Genomic DNA, 27729 nt, shown 5'->3' on the forward strand with positions numbered 1-27729 from the left:
CCGCATTCAACGCCCCAGAAAGACGCACCAATTCTCTCCGACTCAGTATCACACACTCTGCCTCTTGCCGATTTTTAATTTCTACACACCTTGCTGTCTCCTCCCATCCTAGCACAGCTTGCATTCCAAAGACCCAGGACACCATTGACCTTGGTCACTCCATCTTGGTTCACAATGCGATGAAGTGCCGGTCGCGTCATGCTTGACACGGTCCCTTCACATCGTCACTATATAATTGCTTGCCAACCAGGTGGCAGTGCTTCAGCCTGTTCTTGTACTGGTTTGACTCCTCCAGAAGGAGTCGTTGATCACGGAATTGGTTCCTCCCTTCTAGGCGATTCTTGGTCCAGGTAAAACAGGTCCTCCCTGAGGTCACCTAGCCTTTTCTTCATGGCATCCTCGGCGTCTGATCCCCCGGAGAAGCGACCCGTTCCCGCGCCTTCAAATCCAGTCCTTCTTGCGGCGCAAGCACAATGGCTCTTCACCGACGAGGAGCTCACTCGCACCCCCTCGCAGCTTGACGGCATGAAGATAGAGGCGGAGTATACGAGTCGGAGTAAAGGGGTCAACTTCATCACCCAGGTGGGCATCATGTTGAAACTCCCCCAACTCACCCTCGCCACGGCGGCCGTCTATCTTCACCGGTTCTTCATGCGCTACAGCATGGTCGACCTGCCCCAACGACCCGGGATGCATCCGTACCCGATTGCGGCCACTTCGCTGTTCCTGGCCACCAAAGTGGAGGAGAACGTCCGGAGGATGCGAGAGTTGGTGGTGGCCTGTTGTCGGGTGGCGCAGAAGCAGCCGAATCTGGTGGTGGACGAGCAATCCAAGGAGTTCTGGAAATGGCGTGACACTATTTTACACCATGAGGACCTGGTTCTGGAAGCCGTCTGCTTCGATCTGCAACTCGAGCAACCGTACCGCATCCTGTTCGACTTCCTCTGTTTCTTCGGGGTCAACGAGAACAAACCCGTTCGAAACGCGGCGTGGGCCTTCGTCAACGACTCCATGTTCACCGTCCTCTGCTTGCAGTTCTCGGCCCGCACGATCGCCGCCGCCGCTCTCTATGCCGCCGCTCGCCATTGCGATGTCGGTTTTCAGGATGACTCCTTGGGCCGCCCGTGGTGGGAGCAGATAGACGTGGATCTGGTCCAGGTGCGTCGCGCGTGTACACGAATTGCACAGCTCTATGAAAACAATGCCATGCAAAAACACACCCAGTACTACCCGACCACCCCCATCGTCTCAGACGAAGGCACTGAGAAGACCAGGATCCCGCGGGAAGCCGATCCCGTTAACGGGCGGAAACGGTCCAGGGAACCCGACGACGAACGTAGAGCCCGTCGTTCGGATTCCGACCTGCAGCAAGACCAGAACGGCGCGCGATCCCCCAAGCGGCCGCGCATGGAGTCAGAGGCTTCGCTCTCTCCCTCCCAACAACCGCCCCCCTCATCCTCCTCAGCTCTCCCTCCCCACAGACGCTCTTCCCACTCGCGGGATCGACAGCCCTCCAACGGCCGTCTCCCTCCTGCTCCTGCTGCTGCTTCTGCTTCTGCTGCCTCTTCCCACCACCGTCATCCACACCCATTACCCCCAGCACCTCGTCCCTACCCCCGACGAGACAGTGACAGTCGACCGGGAGGCAAACCCGCAGCCTCTGTCGATCCCATCCAGCAACGCATCGACGAGATCGTCCAACAGAACATGTCCCATGGAGGTCCTGCTCTCCCTCCTCCTTCCTCTCGAGACACTCCACGAACTGACCGACGGCGTACCTCCGATTTGCTCTCTACCGGTGGTAGGAAATCCCTCGGCCATCATCCTTCACATCCTCATTCTTATCCTCATCCTCCTCCCCCGGATTACCATCAACCACCTCCGCCATCACCTCCACCCCAACCACCGTCGCAGACAGATCCTCATCATCCGGCAGATAAGGACGATGAGGGGGGAGGTAGTGAAGAAGGGGAATTATAGATATCGATTTTCATGCAATTCTATTCAATTCAGTTTATTCTGTCTAATTCTCATCTATTACCCATCTCTCTCTTTCCGCCCTTTTCCCCAAATCAACCGGTCCCTCCTTTTGCACCGTTCACTTTTAATCCAAGAAATGAATAAATAATGTCTTGCCTCTCTTCTGCTTACCTGTTTTATACATAGGCTTGAAAAATCACCGGTTGGGGAAAAAGAACTTTATTCAATTCAAAGATCGTACTAGACAAACAAACTTCAATCAAGTGCAATTAGCATATGCAATAGCGACAGAACAACATTTATCAAAAAAGCTTAAGGCTTAGTCGGAGAAAGAAAAGACTGACAAAGGCGAGAGAAATGGAAAAACTAAAAACAATCAATGATCTAGTATCCAGCGGTCATCATTCCAGTACCATGATCCAGTAAACTGCTAGAAGCCACAAAGCTGAATCCCCCAAAGGGATCGGTCTCCCCGTATCCGTCATGTCCGGTGGCCATGCCATGTTGACCGCGTAGCGGAGGCGCCATGATGAATTCATGATCGTCAAATCCGATGAGCGGACTCAAGGGGAGATTGGTGAAATCCGCCGAGAAATTCTCCGCCATCGAGGGGTCTGTTACGACCGGGATGATGGGCGGTTCGATCTCCCGGCGTTCCAGGGCCCTCCAGTTGATCTTGCGGAAGAATCGGTGATTCTTGATCGTCTGGAGGTCCTTAGGCATGTGGTATCCCAGACGTTTGGACGGCTCCTTGCGAAGGAGACGCGTGAGCAGGTCTTTGGCGTCCGGACCAAGGAAGTACGGCAGAGTCAGCTTTTGCTTGAGGATCTTCTCCTGAAGCTTGGTGTGGTTATTGGCGCGGAATGGAGGAGATCCCGTCAGCAGATCATAGCCCAGGGCTCCCAGAGACCACCAGTCACAGGCTTTGCCGTATGGTTTGCCTTGGATGACTTCGGGAGCCATGTATTCAATGGTACCCAGGGACGAATTGCAGCGATCGTCGTCGTCGACGGAGATCTTACTAAGGCCAAAGTCTGTCAACACAAGGTGGCCTTCTCGGTCTAAAAGGCAATTCTCCGGCTTCAGGTCTCGGTAGATAACCCCGACAGTCTGGTGAAGATGCTCGAGCGCAAGAACCATCTCCGCCATGTAAAAGGCCGCCGCGTCTTCGTCAAACATACGCTCCATAGCCAGATGCGTAAACAACTCGCCGCCTTCGGCATACTCCAGGATAAGATACAGCTTCTCATGATCCTGAAATGCGTAGAAAAGCTTAACCACGAATGGGTGGCGGTTGACGCTCTCCAGAATGGTACGCTCGGTCTTGGTCTGTTCCACGAGCTTCTTGTGGACGGTAATGGACGCCTTCCGGAACTGCTTCTGCGCATACAACTTGCCCGTGAGGACATGGCGCACAAGCAACACCGTTCCAAAGGAGCCCTTCCCCAGGCAGAGCAACGGCTCAAAGTCATCCGTAGTCATCTTTCGGCAGAGCTGAGTGCGTACATCCCGAACACTGGAGGTATTCTGAGATTTCTCCTCGGCTGCAGCATCTGGACTCACATAATCATGCTCCAGAGGCACCTCGTAACTGGTCAAGACCTCTGTCTGATCGCTGTCTGAACAAACACTAGCATTGCTTGGCGTCTGGGAGCACATCTCGCTGGGACTCTTGTTTGGACGACGGCCGCCGGACAAATCCAAGGAATCGAGCTGAAGCTTCAAGGCACTTACACCACTGTGGTTGCCGATGTTCGTGGTGACTGGGTGTGACTTCGAACCAGTAGGGACTCTGGAGCTCGAGGTTGAGAAATCCGACTCCTCATCGCCCGAACCCATAGGCGTAAACCCACGCACGGTGGAAAGAGCCGAGGTGGCTTCGTTTCCTTGCTGCTTTTTCTTCTTCTTCCGTCGGTCTGCTTTACCGGCCAGCGGGATCGTATTTAGTTTCGGCGCTGGAAAAGGATTGGCCCCACCAAGCTCCTTCATCGCTGATCCTTGCTTGCGCTCTGGACTGTAATTGCTCATGCGAAACCCAGCAACTCGAATGCCGTTCGGACCATTCTCTTCGCGGGATTGAGACATGTCCGCCTGTGGACTAAACACATCGCTCACTGAAAGTTCCTCCTGCGCTTTAGTCGACGAGGAATCCATGTTTCCGTAGTGGTATATCGCTTTCTTTCTTTCTTTCTTTTTTTCCTTTCTTCTCTTGTCCTCATAAAATGTTCCTTTCCCGCCAAGAAGCAAACAGCTATCCGAGAATTGCCCAGGCAAAAACAGTGACAGCAAGATTCAATCGAATGTAGAGGAGCCGACAAGCACAATTCATACGTCACGGGAGATTACATCCACCCTGCCATCAATGACGGATAAATGCCCGGAAGGCCTATCCAGTAATACCTTAGTCTTAACTGGGATGTTAGATTCAACTCGATCCTTTTTTTTTACGTACGTAAGTGGGGGCACTTTCAACCCCGACGAGAAACATCGAGTAAGGGATGGGGGAAGAACATAGCTCACACGTACTGTACGTAACAGAAAAGCCAGTAAAACCAGCCACTCCCACCGCACTGGCAGGCTAGCCTAGCGATCAAATTCTGGATCTTCCTCTGTCTCCCCCCAAAATCGAAAGCAATTTACCGTCCGCCCTGTTTCAGGACGGACCATGGACCCCTAGCCAGATCACTTTGTTGACGGAGGGCACCAACGGCTGGGTGTATGACACCACCGAGGAAACAGCCAGTTCGGAGGCTCCGCGAGACACAGCAACCGTCGAGTCGTTATTCACGGTGCGAGAAACAGCGGAGTCGGCAGGGAAGCCAGCGGAGAGAATGAAAGGAGTGGACGATGAAGGCGTGGGCGCAGACAGGCACATAGAGAAACGGCCAGGCAATGATTCTCGAGTGAATAGAAGGAACAGTAGGAAGAAATCTGGGAATCGCGAGATGGAGTGATAATCCTGTTCCAAACGAGGAGAGAGAGAGAGAGTGAGAGAGGGAGAGAGAGACTCCAAAGACTACCTAAAAAAGTACAAAAAGGCGGAGGGAATACTCGGCCAATCATAGGGCGTCCGGTGTTAAGCGAGGCTAATCCTGATCGGGCTTTCACTTGTGGCGATCATTTCGATCGTTTCGTCATTCCAAAAGTATAACGACGCATAACAACAGGATAGAGAGCAATTGAGGCCGGGACGATGACGATACCATCTCATTCTCTATCTATGACTGCTCAACGAACCACCTCGATCCCAGGCAACATGTTCTTGACTATAAAGCTTGTCCCTACCGTTCCGCGGTTTGGGGTCTATTTATATCGCCTCGACATTCTCTGCAGTATTGCCCACCTTCCCACATTAGATCTGGTTATTCCATTATCATCAATTGATGAAAGATACCATGGAGCATGTAGACGTCCTTGTTGTGGGTGCTGGTGAGTGTAACAGCGGCTGCCCTGGCTGGTCTCCTCTATTACTAACTCCCCCCAGGTTGGTATGGACTGATGGCAGCAGAAACGTACCTCAAACTCGCCCCAGAGACTAATCTTCTCGTCGTGGACGACGGGGACACGATTGGTGGGATATGGAATCAGGAGCGCATCTATCCAAGTCTCCACGCGCAGAACAGTTATCCTCTCTTTGAGTACTCCTCCTACCCGATGAAAAAGGAAGGGATTTCCTCGCTTGGCTTCATCCCCGGGCAGACCATCCATAACTACCTTGTCAACTTCGCCAAAGATCATGACCTCGTGCGTCGCATTCGTCTTCGGACTCGTGTGACCCAAGTGCGCAGAAGCGCCAACCACCAAGGCTGGGTCGTGGAAACAGAGTCGGGAGAGCGGCCGATCAAGTGCGACAAGCTGATCTATGCCACGGGAGCTACTTCGAGCCCAATCCGACCGAAATGGCCGCGAGAGAATTTCGATCAACCGGTCATTCACTCCCTGGACATCGCCACCAATCTGTCCCTGATCGAGAGCGACACAATTCAACGAGTCACCGTGGTGGGGGCCTCGAAATCATCCTACGACACCGTTTACCAACTGCTCAAGGCCGGGAAAAAGGTAGACTGGGTCATCAGACCGACTGTCTCCGGGGGATTCTCCATATTCGCTCCCACTTTCATGTTTTTCTGGCGCATATCGGATTTTGTCTCCACGCGATTTGCGTGCAGCTTTAGCCCTAGCATCATGAGCACCATCGGGCCCTGGGACAGATTCTTGCAGCGCACGAAGATTGGAAGATTGCTCGTGCGTCTCTATTGGCGAGTTGGCACGAGCCTGGCAGCGGCATATGCGCGGTTCGGCGATAGTGAGCATACCAAGCATCTGCAGCCCTGGCCTCACCCGGACGGGTGCGTGGCTCCCTCTATTGTTATTTAACCGAGACGAGAGAACTGACCGTTCCTTATAGGCTCTTCTGGGGCAGTGGGGGGATTGGGGTTGCGACCGTCCCTGACTTCTGGGAGGTCATCCACAAAGGCGACGTGACCATGCACCGTACGGAGATCGAGTCGCTCTCTCACCATGACGTGGTCAACCTAAAGAACGGGACTTCTGTCGCAACGGACATAGTGATTCAGTGCACCGGGTTTGACAAGGGTTACGACACCTTTAGTCCGCAACTACAGGAAGAATTGGGTCTGCATTATGACCCCTCCACCTTCTCGAAGTGGACGGTATTGGACGCGCAGGCCGAGCAGAAAGTGGATGCACTGCTGCCCATCCTAAAGAACTCCCCTTTTGATTCGATGGAACACAAGAAACACGGTCAGGGCCCCAACCGGCATTACCGTCGTCTCATTGTCCCCGAGCTGGCAGCTAGAGGGGACCGGTCGATATTGTTCCCGGGTCACATTCACGCCGCCCTCACCCCGGTGGCGGCAGAAATACAAGCCCTTTGGGGGTTTGCGTTCCTAAATGGCTGGATGAAGGTCCCTGAACAGGAGGAGATGGAGATGGAGGCGGCAACCTTCAACGCATGGACCCGTAAGCGATATATCGAACAGGGGAAGAAGCATTCATATATCGTCTATGATTTCATCTCGGTGAGCTTTCCCCCAGGTGGTATCACCGGCATGCAGAAGCTGACAGGGTGTCAATACGTAGTACCTGGACACTCTCATGAGAGACCTCGGCCTTAACCCGCGCCGGAAGAGGACATTTTTCGAAGAATGGTTCACTCCGTATCGGCCGCGAGATTATCGGGGGCTAATTCAGGAGTACCTGACAGCCCACTCACGTAGGGTTCCTGCGGACAAGAAAATGTGCGAAGAAGAGATGAGTGTGAATGAGTAGTGCGTTGGTTACGTCTGAGCTTAGACGGAGTTGAGGCACCGCGCCAGAGTTGGAGTGGGCTACAGATGTCAGTGGGTATTTTCCTTGGTTTCGTGCTTCCTCCACTAGCTAGTGGATTGTATAGAAAACGAGGTTAAAAGGAGTGAATTCCGCTGGTGGAGGGGCATAGATCCTGTCGTTCACCACTGCTTTGTGCCAATACCCATCAGATTCCTCGACTTGCTCCAGCGCGACACGTAACAGGCATAAGGATTCGAGAAGGCCAATGCGAGCCGTGTCGCCGTTTGCCAGACTGCGGGTTAGGGCGATTGTCGAACCGATCAGGGCCACGGAGTAGCTTAATCCCAGAATACGGGATGACCGTGGGTCATGCGTCCATTCTCGGTGAAAACGCGGTTGACTCAGGATTGGCAGGACAGGATAGAAAACGTCAAGTACTTCAGGTGTCTGTTATTGATCGATCAGTTGCATCGTCGTGCAGAGATTTGGAAGAGGTGGAAGTGAGCACGTTGCAGGACTGTAAGATCCTGCAGTGAGATCGGTTCTGTTGAAGATGTTATTTGTGGCCCGAATACGTCAACGTCAACCTGGGGAGGAGTGTTGGTGGTGGTGGACGATGTTGAGGGTATCCACAGCAGGACTTTGACACCTGTTGGGATAACAGACGTCAGTCAAACAATTTGGATCCAGGGACATTTATATAGACCTGATCAGTCCTGTAACTCAAAAAATTGACTTGGCAGATCCGCTTGAGTCGCGCAATATCTTGCGTCCCTGATAGCCGCAGTCGTAGCGCAGGACCTTGATGTTGATGTTGATGTTGATACAGCGGAGGGAAGCGGAAAGCACATGCTGTGGCTTATTAAATTAAATCGAGCAACTATAGCCAGATAGAGGCCTCTTTCTACTTCTTATCTAGGATACACTAAATGTTTCTTTTTCCTGCATCTCTTGGTGACTACGAAAAGTATTGTATATATAATACGGTGGGTCTAAGAACGAGGACACGAGAGTGGATGATCTCAGTTTTGTAGACTGCTATATCCATCATACTTCCCAAAGACAATGCACATTCAAGACAACCATCACCGCAGGATACTATGTCGATTTAGACACCAGGCCCTCTGGTCGAACCGCATTATGATTGGAACAGGTAGGTTCTTTTTTTTTTTTTTTTTAATGATTAAAAGAGTCATGAAGACACAAGAGGTGTTCGAATCAAGGCCTCCCTCCCTCGACTTCAAGACGCTCAAAGAATGCCTGAGACCGGGTGATCACGACGCCTGAACTCTCGACAAAGGGAAGAGCACTGGGTTTCTCGACTGTCACTGTTACACGTTCATTGAAGAACTCCATCGTCACGATGCGCGCGACAAAAGTTGCCAGCGCCTCGACGGTCTGGAATGATGTGCCCTCCACTCGCTGAGAGGATGTCAGTATTGGAACGTTTACAGGGCCATAGATCTCTAGGATATCAACCCACCTCTGCAATATTCCTTGTCATGGCTTGATAAGTGTCCACCACAGTTGACCCCCATGCGAGCTGACCGGGACCTTTGAACTCTAGCGAGATGATCACAGCCTGCTTCTCCACCCTCTCATGGGAATTGACTCCCAAGATACAGTAGCATCTAATCCCGTCGATTCGGAACTCCTCCTCCAGGACCACCGGACACCGTTCTGGATCATCTGCCTCCCCTGGAGTACTATCTGCCCTCTGCTTATACCCCCACACCGTGACGCTACGGTACTTCAGACCTTCGTCGGCGCGCAACAAGGCCTTGGGCAGATGCAACCAAACTTCACATTCCCCGTATACGCTCTCAATCGGAGAGACTGACATACCTGGGGGACTGAAGTTGAAATTCCCCGGCCCGGCATGACCACCTGACCCACTGCCTCTCCTGACGCCCTGATGCACATGCACATGGGACATGCGTCTAACACCGGCGGCTGTCTCATCCAGAAGTCCCAGACCACAACTTGCTATAATGCCCGCCGTCAAGCGCATATCCTGTCCAAGCTCATTCCGCATCATCTCTTCTCGTCGACTACCTTCCACGCTGATCATTCGCTGCCCGGGAGCCTCGCCCCGCTGTCCTAGGTGGCGGATATCCTCTTCCAGACGACGGTAGAGTTTCCCGTAATCCAGGGAAAGAGAGACGTCGTCGGCGATGGCGGCTGCCACGGCGGAGGAATAGGATAGCTTCAGGGACGCGGTACAAGGCTGTGGTTTTCCCGTGCGATGCCATGGGTCCGGTCCGATGGGTAATGGCAGCTCTATGTCTCGGAGTCGTACGCTATCCAGCACCGGGGGTTGCGAGGGAATGTGGACATTCACCCGTTGTTGAGCCATTATGACTGCGATCAATTGGGAGGGGTAAGTAGGTCGAGACGGGTAGAATACGTACTGTAGTCAGTCTACAATGACGTCCAAGACAGGGGTGCGTCCGTTCTGACGTCAACACAGCTAGATGTAGGAATCAACCGTCGACATCAACGGCGGTAACAACCTCGGAGGTCTATAATAGAGCACACGCAGTGCTCCAAGTTGAATGGTGAATTCTGCACACATAGAGAGTCAGCAGGAATAATGCGTGAGGTTTTTGCCGCGGGGCAGGTTGAAGTGTTCTGCTTGTTCTGGTGGGGGGATTTAGCGCGGTGGATCCGTCAATACGCCAGAATGACGCTCACCCAGCACGTCCGAGTATAGAACAAGGCTACACAATGGAAGACAACGTCAGTGTGGATAGCTCCCTACAATACGGCCAATCAACATGTCTACGCTGGACACAGGGTTCGTATCCCTCTGGGAAGGTTACGGGTCAGTAAACACAAAACTGGCATTTAGTGGGTAAATGTACATGACATCCTCGTGAAGGGGTAAACATTGTCAGGAAATATGGTATGTTGCAATGGATAATGGATGGAATTTTCAGAACCATCACCAACCACTGCATTCAGTGAAAATCAAAGTCCAACCAGGGCAGTGGAGTGGCTGGAAGATAAGTATCCGCTCTTCCTACTATTATCCCACGTCGTCTCGGCAATGATTCCTATGGAAACCCGGGACAAAGGGGTGAATGGATCATCATGTCAAGCAATTAACAGGGGCTTTTCGGCAACGGGAGCATGGCAGCGTGTCGTAATTGCCTTCCGGACACGGAGACCTAGTAGAGTGGATAATATCGCTCCATGATCAGGTAAATGAGCAAGCACACGCAAACGATAACGACCAAAATGCGTAAGGCGCAGCACAACAAAAAGCATAGGTGGTATCCGCCATGTATGTAAGAAGACCAAAGGGCAGGAAACAGGCATTCACCAGTATCCACGGCGCTCATAGGGAACATATTCACCCCGTGGAGGAGTCCGAGGACGTCCGTAAGGCCTTGGCGGAATGTATGGATCATCATAACGGGGCGGCGGCGGCGGGCGGACATCATAAGGATCATCATACGGACGACGCGAAGCAGGGTAGTCTTCAATCCGAGGTCGCGGGGGGGTTCGACGGCCGTAGCCATCACGGTCATAATAGTCCCGGCGCATTGGGATGGGAGAACGCTCCCGGTAATGAGCACGGGGGCTGTAACCACGAGGAGCCGGGAATCTCCGGTCGTATTCTTCTACCGGGGGGTAGCTCCGACGAGGAGACCGAGACCGGTAGGGATCACGGAAAGTACGGTCATCGAACGATTGGATCTAAGAGTTGAATGAGGATCGGTCCTGGCTCGGGTATAGCAAGGTCCCTTACTTCTGCGATGCAACTCACTCTAGAGCCCTTGAAATCTCTTCCATCGAGTTTCTCAACGGCTGTTTTGAGGTCGTTCGCAGTTTCGAACTCAACAAACCTTGGATTCACTGTTAATAGGATCCGAACGTTGTCCAGGAAGGATGTGAACGTAAACCCACCCTCTACCAGGTTCACGACCGGTTTCTGAGTAAACAACATCAAGGCCAGATTGACGCGCGAAGTCTTTGAGATCCTATATATTCCCAGGGTGTGAGTCCATTTCCAGGTGAAACGATGCGATCCAGTATTTCCCAGGTGGATATATAGAAGATATAGAACAGAAGGGAGACAGGGGAAATCCTAGGATGATCCGTATCCATGTTGGCCAATGGGTTACTGTCCAAAGGTGGGTCGCCCAACATCCTGGTTGCAACTCTCAAGGCATCCACGGTCGGCAGAATGCACCTAGGGACAGGATAACTTGGTGTCTGTCGTCTCTCCACCGGGAAGAGCATAGAAGCTGAGCACGGGCGGCTCATGTCAAATGGCCGCAGTTGTGCAGGAATGACGAGAAGCAAACGGGAAAACAAGATAGATACGAAACAGAAACGACAGTTGGTCAAACACTCATCGGCCAGGTTGGATGGGGTCCGGGAAAGCCTGAGAAAAATGGACATGGGCTGCTAACCTGCCAACTTGTTTCTGTCGGGAGTCCAGAAACCATCATACGAAAAATCGTGCGGCGAGGACGAGGCATAGAAGGGCGGTCCATTGGGCCAGGAGGGAAGTTCTCCTTACGACGTGGTCCACGTGCAAATTGCACGGTGAGCCGTTCGCCCTTAAAGTCACTGCCATCTAATTGACAGCTGTTAGAGAATTAAAGCCAGACTGGTGTTGGATAAGCTACATACGGAATGCTAAGCATTTCGAACCCATGTTAGCAGGTCAACGTCAAAAAAATAAACATAAAAATAAAACGTAACAAAGAACATACCTGGAACAACATCTCTAGCATCCATGGCATCCTCGTATTCGATAAATCCAAAGCCGTTCATAAGCTTGATCTCTGTGATCTTTCCAGAGCCATGGGTACTGAAATGTTCCTCGATATCCTGTTTGGTCACTGGGAAACCCATGGCGCCAACATGGGCGCCGTAAGAAATGTCAGCTCATTACCATCAAATATACAAGCAGTCCAGGGAAGTTTTGTGTCAGACTGTTAATGGGCAACCGGCAGTTGAAAGGTCTTCAGGGGAAGAAGCCGAACAAGAAGAAGCGAAATCCTTTCCCAGACGGATATGCTCCTGGAAGTACAACCGGGCAGAGCAGGAAAAGCGCAGTCACTTTTGTTGCATGCCATGGTCAATCGGAAAACATGGGAATCCAGCGGAACATCCTGACTCTGGGGAGTATGTTGACTAGATGGGGACAGAACCCTGTTGGAGGAGAAAGATGGATAAATGCCTGCATACCATTGCGGGGAAGATTCCCGAGATAAAGTCGAGTGGATGAAACTTCAGTCATGGTGGACAAACACAGCGCTGGTGGCTCTGTTTATTTTTATTTATTATTTTCTTTTCCAACACAGGAGTAAGAGAATAGGCCCCAATAGTGGATGGATTGCTAGACAGCGAGATATTTCCGGCCCCCGGACCTACGGTAGCCAAAAAAAAAAAAATATCCGGTCAAAAAGGAGAGGCCTGGGATCAGGGATCAAGCAGCGAATGGTCCTTCTGGATGGGTAAACCGTTGTTTGTTATTCCTGGTTCCCCGACCGGGAGATGGTCCAGAAGTTTTTCTGGTGGGCCTGGCTAGAAGAGGGACACTGGTACGCTTAGCTAGGTGGTGGCTTTCCGTGGGTGACAGCTCCGTAGTAGCAGAGATGGGAGAGAAGGTTTGTTTAAACCCCAACTGAAAGGGAGAAAGAATAAGAAGAGAAAAATAGAAGGAAAAGAAAGAAAGCGTTGAGCTAGAAGAAGGAAGAGAGGAGAGAGAATCAAGGCAGACAGAGAGAGAGAGAGAGAGAGAGAGAGAGAGAGGATTGACCGCCAGGCAAAATGGAGGACAAAAAGGCCCGTGACTTGTCTTTCTTCTTCTGCGCGTCACAGATCTGGTATTTAGGAGGATTATACCGTAGCTGCCAGAGCGTACTAACCAAACAGCTTTACGTTACGGTCCGCCTCACTTTTCTCTGGGCGGATCCACGTGGCCCCGCTATTTGCCAAAAAGAGCAACACACTCATTTTTTCCGTGTTCTAGTGTTTATGATAGTGAAGGTCGTCGTATCATATTCGAGTACGGAGTACTCCAGAGTAGGCATATACATACTTATATCTAAGACATGTCCGCAAGCAACTGGTGGCATCAAGTAGGCGGACCATGACAAGAAAGGCAACCCACGAAAGGCGACCCGTTGTGTCGTCATGTGGGGGTCATATGACACTGTCTGTAGAGGATCTTGTTTACTCCGTTCTGGAGAGTATACGAGAGACAGAGCCATCACCGGCATAGTTCCCATCCCGAAACATTTCCTTCCTGGAATGTTTCATCCGGTTTAGTTCTAGGATATTATATATCCAATTCAGGAGCCTTTTCCCCCCAGGTCTTTTTCTCGACATCATAGTGTCCCAATTCTTTGCAGTCCACGCTTGTCTGCCTTATCCATCACCAGTATGGCTTCTGCATCGATGGAACATACAGGTGGGCATCGAAATGGAAGAGCCCCAGGTTGACTCTCTGAATCTGCGATTTTCTACGGCAAACAATGAAATGCTATTGGTTGAGATCTGTTGTCACATATAACTGTGTGTTGCAGCATCCATTGCATGCTTTGTAGCAGGATAAATAACATTCAGATTACTCAGGTAAGACCTACTAATAGACTTAAGTATACATCTGAGTATTAATCCATTTGTGTATTGTCTTGATATTGATTGTGGACTTTACAGACTGTGCATAGGAACCCTGCGTTTGTCCACTCAAAGAGACGAGAATTGCCAGTAGCATTATAATACACAATTTTCCTTTTGTATTTCATCTACACAGTATATTCCCTTGATGGACTAAGATTCTGTCAACACTGGTCGAAACTATTCATACTTTTCTACTATGCCCTAAGTTTGGCTCACGATGGAGTCATACTTACACCATCATCCTCCATATTTACTTTATTCCGTCTTCCCCCCAAATCTTGCTGCTACTTCGATATCACCTTGACTTTCGGGCTATCTGCTACCCTTGGCCACCATGTCTTTAATCGAGCCAGTGAGTCCTCTTTTCCCACGAAAACAGCGGACAATAAAGATTCTTCTGGGTTCTTGTTCCTTTGTCTATGGAAGCGGTGCGCAATGCCATTGCCCTGCCGGCTCTCAAGTTACCCAAGCGGATTCTTCTCCCACTGGGGGACTCTGCGACGACTGTGGTCATCTCCTCTCCCGGCATCAAGATTATGGTACCATCCCTCAGCATATTCATGAAGGTGGATTGCACTAATCAGCCACAGCCGTGCCACTCTCCCGACTTTCCTCACCCTTGGACCAGGATATCTCACCCCGTACCGATACGGTCAGGAAGCTAGCCACATTATTAGACGAGAACCGAGTAGTTTTGGTCCGAGGAACCCCGTCGTCGGGGAAGACAATACTTGCCCGTCTTCTTGAACGGCATTACATAAAGATAGGTCAACCTGTCAAGGTCATAACGGGCTGGCATGACGCCCCTGATGCAATCACTCGTCCAGTTCATCAAGACCGAGGAGCGGGAAACAGTTATGTATACCTCGATGAACTCTTGCAGGCCAACACCGTGTTTATTGTCGACGAGGCACAAGCATCATATTCAGACCATGGATTGTGGCTATGCCCCATCAAGTCCCAAAGTAGCGGCGTCGATGGCCCGAGAATCTGCCTGTTTTCGTCGTATGGAAGCGCTTCCAATGGGTTTCCTAACTATTTTGGTGGTCAGACTCCGGTTTATTTCTCCCCGTCGCAGCGTATATCCATCACGAAATTCCCAGGCCCCGATGCCGCAGATGTTAGTCTCTTTTATGATGAGGATGAGTTCCAGGATGTAGTAAACAGACTCTGCTCCCGCTTCACCACAACCTTTGACATGGACGCCTCTGCTCGTGCCTACCTATACTCTATGACAAACGGACACCCTGGTGCTGTCGAGGCACTAGTATCATACATATTTAAGGCATGTGTCGAGGGAGAAAATCCGAGACATGAATCCAGAGCTAATTTTCGCAGAGTTATAAACAAGGGCTGGAGCACCGTATTATCCAGCGCATAACAGCCGAAGTTCTTGGAGAATTGTTATACGATGAAGCCCGCGTCTTCAAGGGCGTTCGCAATTCTTCAGTTTTCAAATCTTTTCCCTTACCGAAACAGTTAACGGAGACAGCCGTTAATGTACTCCGTAAAGTTCTGAAGGATGGCAGCGTACCATGCAACCTTCAAGATGAAGGAACCAGGATCTGCTATGAAAGGGGATGGTTGCACTCAGACTACATTGAGACTTCGGGCTCAGGGGACCCGAGCACTCTCTGCTTTCTTCCCACCAGACTACATGCAAAGTACTGCTGCGCTGATACATCTACTATGCTTATAAATTGAACTAACACACAACACAGGTTTGTTGAGTATTACCTGCACGTATCCCAACTGAAACCCTTCCCATTTGACCAATTTTCTTGCCTCGCCGACCTCTGCGAAGCAATCCTCCGACGGTTCTCTCGTGAACGCCTTCTTTCGAACCCGGGAGCAAAACAGTCCCGCGGCAATTTCTTCCAGCCTCCCGAAGCCCCCTTCCAAGACGAATGGTATCGTGCTTTCTCCTCATTAGTCGGCCACGGAGTAGGCATCTCCAGCAAATGGTCTCCCCAGGATAACGGCAGGGTTGACTTCCGCATTATCGGGCCTGCATGGGGAGTTGAGGTGCTCCGAGACGGCGATCAACTCTCTGAGGTCTGCGATCGATTCCAGGAAAACGGTCGTTATCACCCTTTGATAGCGGATGCTCGCTTGAAGGATTGGCTCATTCTAGACTGTCGACACTCCCGTCCGCAGAAATATCGTATGATACAAAAAACTCCCTCATCCTCACCTTCGGAAGCTGACTCTTCGCATCAGATGTACCGGGTACTAAGCTTTGGCGAGTCGTCTTCAAAGAAGACTACTCGTCGGCGTATGTTTTGGGTTGCGACAATTCTTTAATTGTTTCCGAGTTTCCGCTTTTGGGTTAACCTTTTCGCTACCATAATTGTAGGGTTGGGATATTGGATTCCAGGGCATTCCATGCTGGGGCGTATATCTAGCGATAGTTGAATACAATTAATCACTAATTCATCTTCTTACTATCACACACATTCGTATAATCAAATGTTCCCTTCGTTGAAGAAAATGCATAACTCAAATTGATATCTATATACAGGAACCCGTCACAACGTCGATCAACTGCTTTTCTCTTTTCCTTTTGTACAAGACAATCATAACAAGTGGGAAGGAGTCAATGTTAATTCCAAAATCAGATGGTTAGATAGTGGTAGTAGCAGTGGTCAAAAGGATGGGAGAATCAGCACGACGCATTTAATCTATTGACCAGCTTGAACATAAGTATGGATAGAGACGGGGAGAGACTAGATTTCAAAGGATATTTTATGTCTTGAAATACTTGGGACCCTCTCCACCCTGTGGAGTCTGCCAATTAATATCCTGTGTTGGCACCTTAATATCACAGGTCTTGCAGTGGATACAGCTATGACGAAGTATTAGCAAATGTAATTCGAAAACGGGTTGAAAAAAGAAAAGAAAACAAAACAAAAGAAAAAGAGGTTCACTTACTTCTGCGAATTAATTTGGAAGCGAACTCCATGCTCCTTGGTGGAATCTTCAACGTATTCATACACACCGGCAGGGCAGAATCGGTTCTCCACGCCTTGGTACCGCGGCCATGCGATATCCTTGTGTTTATCCCAATCCTCGACCTGGAGGTGCACCGGTTGGTCTTCCTCGTGGTTGGTACCGGTTCTGCTCACGCTGGTCAGGATGTCGAAGCTGATGACGCCGTCCGGTTTGGGGTATTCGATCTTCTCGCATTCGGAAGCCAGCTTGGTGGCTGCGGCATCGGTGCTGTGGTGCTTGAAAGTCCAGGGGGCTTTGCCCTTGAGGAAGAAGGCCTCGAGCCCAGAGTACATGATCCCGCCGTAGAGGCCAAGAGGCGTATTGAAGGAAGGTCGCATGTTACGAACCTCGTACAGCTCCTTCCAGATCGACGACTTCCGAAGCGCCTCCTCGTAATCAAAGAGGAACACCGTCCCTTCGTCGGTATTCTGCAGCGCCGAGAAGGTGGATTCAGCCGCCAGCATGCCTGATTTCATCGCAGTGTGCGTGCCCTTGATCTTGGGGACGTTCAGAAATCCCGCCGTATCTCCGATTAGCGCGCCTCCGGGGAAAGCACACTTCGGGATGGACTGATAGCCACCCTCGTTAAGAGCGCGAGCTCCATACGAGATGCACTTGCCTCCCTCCAGGACTTCCTTAAAAAGAGGGTGGTGTTTCATTTTTTGAAACTCGCCGTATGGAGAGAGCCAAGGGTTGGGGTAATCCAGGCCAACCACCAGACCAAGGGTAACCATGTTTTCGCCGAAGTGATACATGAAAGCCCCTCCATAGGTATCTGCAGGAAGCGGGTAGCCCATCGAATGTACGATCTCTCCACGGTTGAACTTCTCCGGCTGAATTTCCCAAACCTCCTTCAGGCCGATGCCGTACGTTTGCGGTTGGCTATCCCGTCGGAGATCGTACTTCTTGATCACCTGTTTCGTCAAACTACCATGGCAACCCTCGCCAAGAAGAGTGACACGAGCGTGAAATTCCATTCCCCGCTCGAAATTGTCCTTAGCATTGCCATCTCGGCCAACACCCAGGTCATTAGTTGCGACACCAAGTACAGAGCCATCTGGCCGGTAGACCAGTTCGCTCGCGGCAAATCCAGGATAGACCTCAACACCCAGCTCCTCTGCTCGCTCGCCGAGCCATTTAGTTAACTCGTTCAAGCTGATGATGTAATTTCCGTGATTGTGCATTTGAGGCGGCATAGGGATGGGGATGGCCGAGTTCTGGGTCAAAATGCGCATCTTCTCTTCGCCGGCCGGCGTCGCGCCCTCAAACCGCGACGGGTTGTCCTCCGACAGCCAGTCGGGCAAAAGCTCGTTGATTGCGGTGGGTTGCAGCACATTGCCCGAAAGAATGTGTGCACCCAGTTCACCCGCCTTTTCCAGTAAAATCACGCGGAATTCTTCGTTCCCGGCTTCGTTGGCAAGCTGCTTCAGTCGAATCGCGGCGGCAAGACCGGCGGGGCCTGGGTTCCGAGGAAGGGAATATAGTTAGTTATATGGAGTTCAACGTAACCGAGTGCGATTGGAATGGGGAGGGTCCCTTACCACCACCAACGATGCATACATCGACCTCATCAGACTCCCTCTCCACCTGTCGAGGATCAAAATGACCATTTTCATTGGTCAGCTTCCTCGAGAGGGACTGCGAAAAGGCCCGAATTGGGTGGTGCGTGCGCCCCGGACAGAATATTGCTGTGCGGTAAGCTGACCTGCGTCCCGAGGACAGGAGTGAATGATTCGAACTCCGTGCCTGGTTCGCAACAGTCGAAAAGGAAGACGAGGCCCATGAGAGCCGTGAGGGAGCAGGTCGTAATTCACACCTCAAAAGAGGTAGCATGGCTCCCTTGGAGGCCATGGAGTATATGGAAACGAGAACCGAAGGGGACAGACAGGCGCAAGTCGTAGGTTTCCTATTGAAAAGGCATCGGCACGGCGGACGATTACTGTGCAAGAGGCAGCGAGGAAGGGAGTGATCGAGATAGAATAGACTGCTAGTTAATAAATGAATGCGGGATCAACTTCTGGGAAGGGATGACTAATCCTCCAGGACGGCGGCCCGAGGTTACAGCAGCCAATGGGAGGCGCGACGATTGGGAATCAGTCATCGTTCCGCTGCCCATGATCCGTCGCAAACCGATACAGCCTATGAGCTACGTCATTCCGAAAGGAAAATATCATCTCAATAGTTTAATCCTGGAATTATATCAGACATTGAAAATTTATTGATGCATTGTAGACATACACGGATACCCCTGCGTAGGTTTGGGGCTTGGCCAGTAGAACCACACATGTAAGTACGAGGATATCACATGCTTCACAAGCATGATTTATTGCATGTATGTACAATGTCTCACTGGCTATTCATGTACTCCGATCTCCTACCTAGTACTCCGTACTGTACTTAAGATCTTATATACCTGCAAGGCCACAAGCTCTGTGTACAAAAACCAAATCATAGGACCACGTCGACCCTCGGAAGGGATGCGGATGACAGCCCAAAGGACCGATAAATACCGGAACAAGGGCGGAAGGTATGCTGGGATACCACAATGGCATGTAAAATACCATCCAGAAAGCCCCTGATCAGTCGCAGTCGATTACGTACTCATGCTCAACAATCCTCGGCAGGATAAAGTGGACTAATATTTTTTTTTTTTAATATTGTTTGTTTTATTTTCCTTTATTTTCTCCTTTTTTCTAAATTCACTACCATCATGAAACATGACGATATTCTATAAAGAGAACAAATCTGGTGGATCACAAGCTGACCAGGATCTGGGGAAAGTCGCGGGTGCCACCATAGCCAGACAGCGCGTACTGACACCCAATCATCGACGCGACTTCTGATCTATACGGGCGATAAGCTTTATGCATTTAGTGATTTTGACAACTCGACTTGAATGGTTGATAAGGTAATATCATATTCTTCCTCGGGCGCCAAGTAAATACGGAGTTGCCTACAGAGGACTTGTATTTTAGATCTATCCAACAGAATGTAGTTCAAATTCGATGATCAGTTGACAGATTAAAAGAAAGGGAAAAAAAAAAAGGTCGTGTGGAGATAAAGAAATATGATACTCCGTATAATTTTTATATTCCGTCACGTTGACAGAAGCCAAATGGAAAAAAAGGACAGATGGGCAAAAAAGCCAACTTTTGCGTCCTGTTCGTTTTGGCGCTAAAGCGGCGAGAAAATGACCGGGAACAGTGTGATTGGAGCAGATGGAATGCATAGACTCACGAGTGGGCCTGCCTATCAGTTGCAGGAGCGACGCGGACTGGACGAACCCCAAGTGGCTGCAACCATTGCGCCCACCTGGAAAAAATGGTAAGGGGGCAACAGCCAAACAAAGCGTGTTCATCCTGGTGGGGCTCCCAGACAATGCACACTGGGTGGGTCCAGATTCCAGCGAATCAGGACCATCTTCTGGGCACCCAAGAGCCGCTAGTAGAACGCTAGTGTGCAACGAAGCAGCGAAACCCATGGATCAAGGCGACCGCCCATCGCTGCTTTTGCCGCCGCCGCTGGGCCCAGCCTCCCTGACGCCAGCACCCCCAGGCGCTGTGACTCAGCCTATATAAAGGCCCAACCTCCCACTTTCCTGACCTTGTTGGAATTTTTGATTTTGGTCTTGGCACCGCCCGGAACGCCATACAGTTGCCTTCTTTCCCGCCCATACCTTCCTCCCCCTCCCCTCTCCCTCTCTCCGACCAGTTAGCAGAGCTTGGCCTTTTTTGAACATCAAAAAAAGCATTCTCTGCTTCTGTCTGGAGTTTTCGAAAGAATTCCGGGAAGAAATCTTAGGCATCCCCTCCCCACTCCATCCCCAAAGAAGACCTACTTCGAGGAGGACCTACTCCACATCCAACGTTTCATTTACTGAAACAGGAAGCTTGCTGCCTTGATTCTCAATCAGGTGTGCATCTTCGCCACTCTCTTCTCTCTCCCTCCAACGCAGATAGACATCCCAAAAATCCAAAAAGGAAAAACTGAAAAAAAATTTCATCCAAGCAGAGTCATCATCACTTGTGTTAATTGTTTCCAACTTGCGCCTGTCCTTTGCCTTTTGCCCATATAGCTGTGATCTTTGCTTGAGTTAATCTCTCGGAAAACACTTCGCTGTGCTTTTCTGGTCCTTGGTCCTGTCCATCCTCATTGTCTTGTCAAGATCCTTCTTACCCAACCTGACATTGAGCTTGGTTCTGTTTCATCCCCAAGAAACAGTTCGTTGAACAGAAGGCAGCATTGCTGTAGGGGAGACATTGACTTGTCCATCTCCCAGAAATCGGTATGTTGTCTCTTGGTGGCCTGTGAGGCTGCCCCTTTTTTTCTTTCATAAGAATTTGTCTCCTTTCGCCGCACTCTACCTACATACACCTTCACAGTTGCTGTAGGCAACTTTGATTTTTGTCTGTTCAAATAAAATAAATTCATTCACTTTCAAATCATCTGTGCTGCTTGATTCTCACCTCTGTGCCTGAACTCTGTCGGAATTCACCACCTCACGTCCCCTCGCTGGGGCCTTTCTTTTCCGCTGGCGTTACTAACCTCTCTATCCGGGCACATAGACTGCCACTCTCTAGCGTTCTACTTTCTCAGTCTTGGCTGGTCTACAGCTCGAGTATCTGATATCGCACGTCACGATGGATTCTCTCACGACCCATCCCTCTACCGCGCAGCAGGCTCGGGCCTTCACTTCTCCCGCCTCTCTGTCGTTTCCCGGTGGTGCCGGTGATTTGACTCCGCCTTCTGATAAAGATGGAAACATGGCGATGGGTGCCCAGGGCGCTCAGAGTGCGAACGGAAATGTGAACGGCCAGCAGCCCGGAGGCAATGCCGTTAGTGGCACCGGGGTGACGCCCGCGACTCCAGCTGCGACTCCAGGTGCCAACGCTCCGGGGAGTGGTATTGTGCCAACGTTGCAGTGAGTATACTCTTGCTGTTTCTTCTGGTTTACCAGAATACTGAACATGTATCTTTTTTTCCTTCTCAAGGAACATTGTCGCCACCGTCAACCTTGACTGTCGTCTGGACTTGAAGACCATTGCGCTTCACGCAAGGAATGCGGAGTACAACCCCAAGGTATTACCTTCCACACCTCCCTGAGCTGTCTACATCAGGGTACAGTGTGGCTGAACTGCTTTTCTTCTTTCTATTAGCGTTTCGCGGCCGTGATCATGCGTATTCGTGAACCGAAGACCACCGCTCTGATCTTCGCCTCGGGAAAGATGGTGGTTACTGGTGCCAAGTCGGAGGATGACTCCAAACTGGCATCCAGGAAGTATGCACGTATCATCCAGAAGCTGGGTTTCAATGCCAAATTCACGGATTTCAAAATCCAGAACATTGTCGGCTCTTGCGACATTAAGTTTCCCATTCGTCTGGAAGGTTTGGCCAGTCGCCATCACAACTTCAGTTCTTACGAACCTGAGTTGTTCCCCGGTCTTATCTACCGTATGATGAAGCCGAAGATTGTGCTCTTGATCTTCGTTAGCGGGAAGATTGTCTTGACTGGTGCCAAAGTGCGTGAAGAGATCTACCAGGCTTTTGAGCTCATATACCCAGTGCTTTCAGGTACAGTCTCTTTGTTTCGATCCTACTACAATCACTAACGTGTCTTGAAGATTTCCGCAAGGTTTAAAACTTGTGGTTTGGCATGGGGAGATCACGTTCATCACAAAACTCTTTCGCCTCTTCTGAAATGTATTAACAAAAGATTTTTCCTCCGTCTTTTTTTTTTTTTTTTTTTTTTTGCCATCCTGCGAGGCATGTACTACCAGCAAGGCAAAAACGCTTCAACCCGTTTCGTGACTACCTTTATCCTGGAACTCGCACCACTTGACGATTCTTGATGCTTGCATTTGTACGGCGTTTTAGCGATTCGGCTTTTTTTTCAGTTGGCTCTGTGCTTCAACAAATTCCTAAAATGTTTACAATTAGATAGTCGCACACCGCAGTTTCAAAGGGGGCGGTACTGTGCGCTGGTCGATGGTTGCCTCCTTCTAATTACTTTTTCTATCCTGCTTTCGCTGAACGGCTGGGTCATTTCAGTGGTTCTTGTCCATGTAAATGTGCTTTAGTCTCTTTCAGCTGTTGGCCACTCATGAAGTCCAGGGAGGGTGGATCAGAAGGGGGAAAAAAATTCTTTTATCAAATTGTCTTCATTAGAGATTGAGAATGAATCCATAGGATTGATAGGATTGATGCATAGTTGGGTTCCAAAGAACGTGGCTTGTCTCATTATTTCTCTAGCAGAAAGTTAGAATGAGATATACCGCCATTTTCGATCGTAGACGTAACCTACGTGGGATTAAAGTTGTATAGGAGATAGGAGTATGTATGTAGATGTAAGTGGTTATCGATTCCCACAGATGATCTTATCTCTATAAGTAGTTGCCGAAAAATGTTACTCAATCCGGGATGATCCCCATATATGCACATGTCTAGTTATTTATATATATACATATAGTGGTATATATGTATGTACATATGTACGTAACACCGTGAATGCAGAGTCTACAGGAGGCTGCTGCGTTGCATCTTTTGCGTCTTAGCCAGCTCTTCCATCAATAGCAATCCCTTCGGTCCTGATCGGCTACCGTCCTCGGTACCTTTGAATTCGGCAACGTCCACGGCTGCAGGCCAGGACCAGAGATCCCGCAGCTCAGGCTCGAGATTGCCCTCCAACGCATCGACAACCTTGTCGCCAATCACAGGGAAGAACTTGTATGCGTGTCCGCTACCACCGGTAGCGAGGAAGAGGCCGGGCTGATCTGGGTGGTAGGTGATGATGAAGTCACCCTTGGGTCTAGATTAGATTGGGCAGCTAGTTAGTATCCTTCCTATCACGGGAGATCAGGTGTCTCACGTATCGGTATACCAGCATACTCGAGTGCCGGAGAAGGGCCGGTCCACGAAGGTGGGGAGGAGCTGATTCAGCGCAGAGCGGAAGGCTTCCTCACCTTCGCGTGGGATCGGAGCCCCAGGCTCTGGTAGACTAACGTCCATGGTTGCTGCTGTTCCTCTCTGATTGCCTGGTACAGGAACGGGAACGGAGATCGGGTTGTGGTAGCCATAGGCATGACGAGCTATCTTCAATAGGTTATTCCGCGGTGGAATGATGAAGATGCCGGTGCAGAAGTTGAGAATGGTCGGCATGTGTTCCAGTCGCCGCTGTTCTTCGTCGGAGATGCGCATGTACGCGATCGCTTGTCCCGTCGCTACGACCCTGCCGCGGAGATCCACCAGCTTCGATGTCCACGCGCCAGTAGCAAGGATCACTAGATCCGCTGTTATCGAGGCTCCATCCGCCAGGGTCACGCCGGTGACCTTGCGTGGCGAGCTGGGATCCCCGTACAAAAGACTCCTGACGTTTCCTGTCTGGAAGGAGACCTTGCCTGCCTCATCCAGCTTCTTTTTCGCATATCGCACAGCTGCTTCAGCGTCCGACCAGCCTGAACCCCAATTGACGTAACCGCCGGCGACGTTGAGTTCTTCGCCGTAGGCTTGAGCGACCCTCAGGACATCTCTCTTCGAAGGCAGAAGCTCGACGTTCTGTCCCTCTAATTCCTTGACATTATAATAGCTCTTGATCGTGTATTCCTTGCCCTGTGCATGACCGTCTGGGTAGGCGAGTAACAGTCCATTCTGTGTATAGCGACCATCGTGTCCCCATTCCGTGTTCCGCCAGCGTTCAATGGCAGTGGCGGCGAGTTTCGCATATACAGGGTTCGAATAGTCGGCGCGCACGATGCGCGAGGTGTCGACCGAGGAGCCTTCGGGATTGGGAATTGTGGATGACGCTTCTAGCAATGTGACATGGCTGATGGGGTGTCGGCGGGACAGAGCGAGAGCCGTGGACACTGGAGGTGCGAAGGATTGTCAACCAGAGTCTGGTAATGGGCGGACAGCGAATCTCAGACTGAGAGTAGGAGAGACATATAACATGATCCACGTTGAGTCATATGGAGACCAGAGGAGGATCGATCACTCACATCCAAAGACCCCTCCACCGACAATCAGTATCTGAGGTGGGAGAGCCATTGCGAGAATGGGACGTGTGACGGCAGTTCTGGTTGACGTCGTCAGATGGATGGGATGAGAGAGAGAGAGAGAGAGAGGAAGAACTGAGGCCATTTCCAGTCAGTTAACTGAGCCCGTGACTTGCATGTACGCCCTGCCGGTCTTGGCATTCCGATCTTCGGCTCCATTTGGATATCAAATTGTCAACCAATCGCTCAGAACTAAATCCTCTACGATAATACATAGTCCTATGCCTCCACCTTCATTTCTCCAGCCATGAGTGCATCCCGTGTAGGACGCGCCGCATTGAAGAAGGCTAAGATGCCTATCGCCGCCTCTCCAAAGACGGGTGGTGGAAAAATTCCCGTTGAAGGTCCAGGGTCAGTATACCTTATTTCAGCCCCGCTAGGTAGCCTCGGTCCTTTCCAATAACTATTTTGTCTGACCTGTAAACAGAAAAAAGACCCCGGTAGCACCATCACTGCCAAAGCGGGCCAACCCGCATCTTACCAACCTGCAAATGGATCAGGCTCGCATGTCGCCCAAGGTCATGACCGTTCTCGGCGTCAGCGTCCTGGCCATGAGCACATACTGCGGCTATCTGTATGCAACCTACAAGCGAGAAGTGGCCCAGGCGCAATCGCTAGACATCCCCCGAGATGTATCAGACCGATACAATCGGACGGCGGGCACGTTTGATGCCGATGTTGAACTATCTGAAAAGCTAATGTGGTTGGGGAGCAAGCGAAAGGACCTGGTGCGCCGCGCACGCGGAGACGTCCTAGAGGTCAGCTGTGGAACAGGCCGGAATCTTGAATACTATGACCTCGGTGAGCGGAGGGGGCTCGATAAGCAGGGCCACGTAGGGGTACGAGGCTGTCGCTCCGTGACGTTCATCGATCTCAGCCCACAGATGGTTGAGATCACGCGAAATAAATTCACCAAAATACATCCGGTGTTCCAGAATGTGGTTTTTCGAACGCAGGATGCGGCGGATGTCGTGCCCCCTTCGACCGGGGCACACCCCGCTTACTACGATACCGTCATACAGACTATGGGGCTATGCTCAATGCCGGATCCAGTTCGCACCCTACGGCATCTGGGGACCATCACCGAGCCGCAGAGGGGGGGAGATCTTGCTATTGGAACACGGTCGATCACACTATGACTGGCTCAACCGGGTGCTCGACAACCTTGCTCCCGCTCATGCAGACCGACATGGCTGTTGGTGGAACCGGGATATAGGCCAGATTGTGCGCGAGAGCGGACTGGAGATAGTCGAAGAGAAACGATGGCATTTGGGGACTACGTGGAGATATGTGCTCCGGCCGGCACGGAAGGCATAGGGACGGATGAATCAAACTTACTGTTGTGCTGTATACTTTGACAAACTGTTGATCTTGTATTATAATCATCTATCTTAAGAGCATGCATATATATGCAAAAGTTTCCCGGGTTATGGTATAATGTAAGTGGTGGGCTAGGAACTAAGATATACTTCTAACTCAAGTACCCTAAGTCTAGTAGAAATTTCGAGAAAACCAAGTCTAATTTAAGTCATCCACCTGATGTTGTGATTCATACAGATGTCAGAAATGTCGCCTGGCCAGGTACCCAACAAGCGTCTATGGATAGGATAATCTTATTAATACAATCTTTTCAGGAACCTGATATAGAGGACTGGTAAGTTCAGTAAAAGTCAGGTGGTCGGTGCAGATCCGATCGAAGAGCCGATGAAGTCATGATGCTATACATGTGCAAGTGCCTGTGGGGTATCCATGATGGAAGTGTACCTATTATGTATCCCGTATTTTTGTACATGCTTCTATACAATAACTAATTAACGTAACTCCCGGCCGAGTCAATCGCACCTGCCGAGCTGTAATCAGCCGAGGCGACCATCCGTAGTTACGTTAACTCAACCACTGAGTCGCAGATACTACCGAACCGCAACATTTACATGAGGTATTTAAACACACACAAGTGCTTACTTTTCACTACCCAGTTTTCACTACCCAGGTTTCAAGAATGATTTATTTGTTGCTATGGTAAGTAAAGATCATTATATGTTCTATTTTATATTACTAAGCAGAACAGTATGGTTAGAAGAGCATGCTGAATTAGATTTTGCTTCCATCAGGCAACTTAATTTAACTTGTAAGTCCCTGACACCAGGCTGCTATCACCAGGCTCATTTTTAGGATGATAAATAGCAGCAGTTAAATCACATGCTGAGGTTGAACCTTTCGACCTTATTTAGTGGTACAAGTTATGTCAAAGGAGGTTATATAATTCTGGCTCTGTTTAATAGCTTTTTGAGCGATCTTCCTCTAAAGCAAGGTAGCCATTAAATAAATTATACTTGAAACCTGAAAACTGTCTTATCACAAGTGATGTGTGGAGTAGTCCCTTTAACTATTTAGCGAGTTCTTTATCGAACAGTCGGTATCTTATTTCCGCCAAATAGGAGCATCACCACTTTTCGAGCAGTTTGACGGGCTCGATGGCCTGTTTTATAGCTTTGCAAGTCTTGCCTTCACAGGCTACCAACATGTCTGTGGAGCACGGCTTCCAAATTCCGAAATCCAAGAATCAGGTCTCATCCACAGGCCATATCTGGTAGTGAAAGTCTTCAGCTCCTGGCACAGTCGGATGTACCAACTCAGATCTTTGCAACACACTTGTGTCCTATTTCCCCCTTCAGAATCGGTTCTTCAATTGCCTGGTAATTTGAGCCTCCGTATAGGTTGAATCTTTCCGGAGGGGGCGGTGATAGCATAGTGACCTTGTCGTCGCTTTGCG

General features: G+C 50.3%; 11 protein-coding genes across 11 annotated transcripts; 5 read left to right on the forward strand and 6 right to left on the reverse strand.

Moving 5' to 3' along the window:
• Positions 1-390: 390 nt before the first annotated feature.
• On the forward strand, positions 391-1980 carry ATNIH1004_007539 (putative cyclin; the record flags this gene model as incomplete). Its single annotated transcript, XM_033572159.1, has 1 exon — positions 391-1980. The coding sequence occupies one exon, from the start codon at positions 391-393 to the stop codon at positions 1978-1980; it is 1590 nt and encodes a 529-aa protein (XP_033425474.1).
• A 384-nt stretch (positions 1981-2364) lies between these two features.
• On the reverse strand, positions 2365-4134 carry PSK1 (AGC family serine/threonine-protein kinase; the record flags this gene model as incomplete). Its single annotated transcript, XM_033572160.1, has 1 exon — positions 2365-4134. One exon carries the CDS (start codon positions 4132-4134, stop codon positions 2365-2367), a length of 1770 nt encoding a protein of 589 aa, XP_033425475.1.
• A 247-nt stretch (positions 4135-4381) lies between these two features.
• Positions 4382-4855, reverse strand: ATNIH1004_007541 (uncharacterized protein; the record flags this gene model as incomplete). The annotated part of the gene is made up of 2 exons (XM_033572161.1): positions 4382-4386; positions 4645-4855. 2 exons carry the CDS (start codon positions 4853-4855, stop codon positions 4382-4384), a joined length of 216 nt encoding a protein of 71 aa, XP_033425476.1.
• Positions 4856-5375: 520 nt separating this feature from the next.
• On the forward strand, positions 5376-7272 carry DEP4 (FAD-dependent monooxygenase dep4; the record flags this gene model as incomplete). The annotated part of the gene is made up of 4 exons (XM_033572162.1): positions 5376-5409; positions 5465-6329; positions 6389-7022; positions 7084-7272. 4 exons carry the CDS (start codon positions 5376-5378, stop codon positions 7270-7272), a joined length of 1722 nt encoding a protein of 573 aa, XP_033425477.1.
• Positions 7273-8490: 1218 nt separating this feature from the next.
• ATNIH1004_007543 (dihydroneopterin aldolase) lies at positions 8491-9628 on the reverse strand (the record flags this gene model as incomplete). Its single annotated transcript, XM_033572163.1, has 2 exons — positions 8491-8694; positions 8756-9628. The coding sequence occupies 2 exons, from the start codon at positions 9626-9628 to the stop codon at positions 8491-8493; spliced, it is 1077 nt and encodes a 358-aa protein (XP_033425478.1).
• A 965-nt stretch (positions 9629-10593) lies between these two features.
• On the reverse strand, positions 10594-12141 carry SRSF5 (putative pre-RNA splicing factor Srp2; the record flags this gene model as incomplete). Its single annotated transcript, XM_033572164.1, has 6 exons — positions 10594-10974; positions 11045-11123; positions 11185-11258; positions 11694-11860; positions 11917-11922; positions 12000-12141. 6 exons carry the CDS (start codon positions 12139-12141, stop codon positions 10594-10596), a joined length of 849 nt encoding a protein of 282 aa, XP_033425479.1.
• Positions 12142-14251: 2110 nt separating this feature from the next.
• Positions 14252-16221, forward strand: ATNIH1004_007545 (uncharacterized protein; the record flags this gene model as incomplete). Its single annotated transcript, XM_033572165.1, has 4 exons — positions 14252-14269; positions 14546-15184; positions 15256-15581; positions 15639-16221. The coding sequence occupies 4 exons, from the start codon at positions 14252-14254 to the stop codon at positions 16219-16221; spliced, it is 1566 nt and encodes a 521-aa protein (XP_033425480.1).
• Positions 16222-16662: 441 nt separating this feature from the next.
• Positions 16663-18759, reverse strand: ATNIH1004_007546 (electron-transferring-flavoprotein dehydrogenase; the record flags this gene model as incomplete). The annotated part of the gene is made up of 3 exons (XM_033572166.1): positions 16663-16762; positions 16849-18367; positions 18450-18759. 3 exons carry the CDS (start codon positions 18757-18759, stop codon positions 16663-16665), a joined length of 1929 nt encoding a protein of 642 aa, XP_033425481.1.
• A 2789-nt stretch (positions 18760-21548) lies between these two features.
• Positions 21549-22546, forward strand: SPT15 (TATA-box-binding protein; the record flags this gene model as incomplete). The annotated part of the gene is made up of 4 exons (XM_033572167.1): positions 21549-21829; positions 21900-21987; positions 22065-22479; positions 22530-22546. 4 exons carry the CDS (start codon positions 21549-21551, stop codon positions 22544-22546), a joined length of 801 nt encoding a protein of 266 aa, XP_033425482.1.
• Positions 22547-23421: 875 nt separating this feature from the next.
• Positions 23422-24948, reverse strand: ATNIH1004_007548 (NAD(P)/FAD-dependent oxidoreductase; the record flags this gene model as incomplete). Its single annotated transcript, XM_033572168.1, has 3 exons — positions 23422-23713; positions 23774-24767; positions 24900-24948. 3 exons carry the CDS (start codon positions 24946-24948, stop codon positions 23422-23424), a joined length of 1335 nt encoding a protein of 444 aa, XP_033425483.1.
• A 255-nt stretch (positions 24949-25203) lies between these two features.
• On the forward strand, positions 25204-26095 carry ATNIH1004_007549 (class I SAM-dependent methyltransferase; the record flags this gene model as incomplete). Its single annotated transcript, XM_033572169.1, has 2 exons — positions 25204-25307; positions 25384-26095. 2 exons carry the CDS (start codon positions 25204-25206, stop codon positions 26093-26095), a joined length of 816 nt encoding a protein of 271 aa, XP_033425484.1.
• Between the last annotated feature and the right edge of the window lie 1634 nt (positions 26096-27729).

Source organism: Aspergillus tanneri (assembly GCF_003426965.1).
Source record: "Aspergillus tanneri strain NIH1004 chromosome Unknown AapTan_7_pilon_pilon_pilon, whole genome shotgun sequence".
Classification (NCBI taxonomy): Eukaryota; Fungi; Ascomycota; class Eurotiomycetes; order Eurotiales; family Aspergillaceae; genus Aspergillus; species Aspergillus tanneri.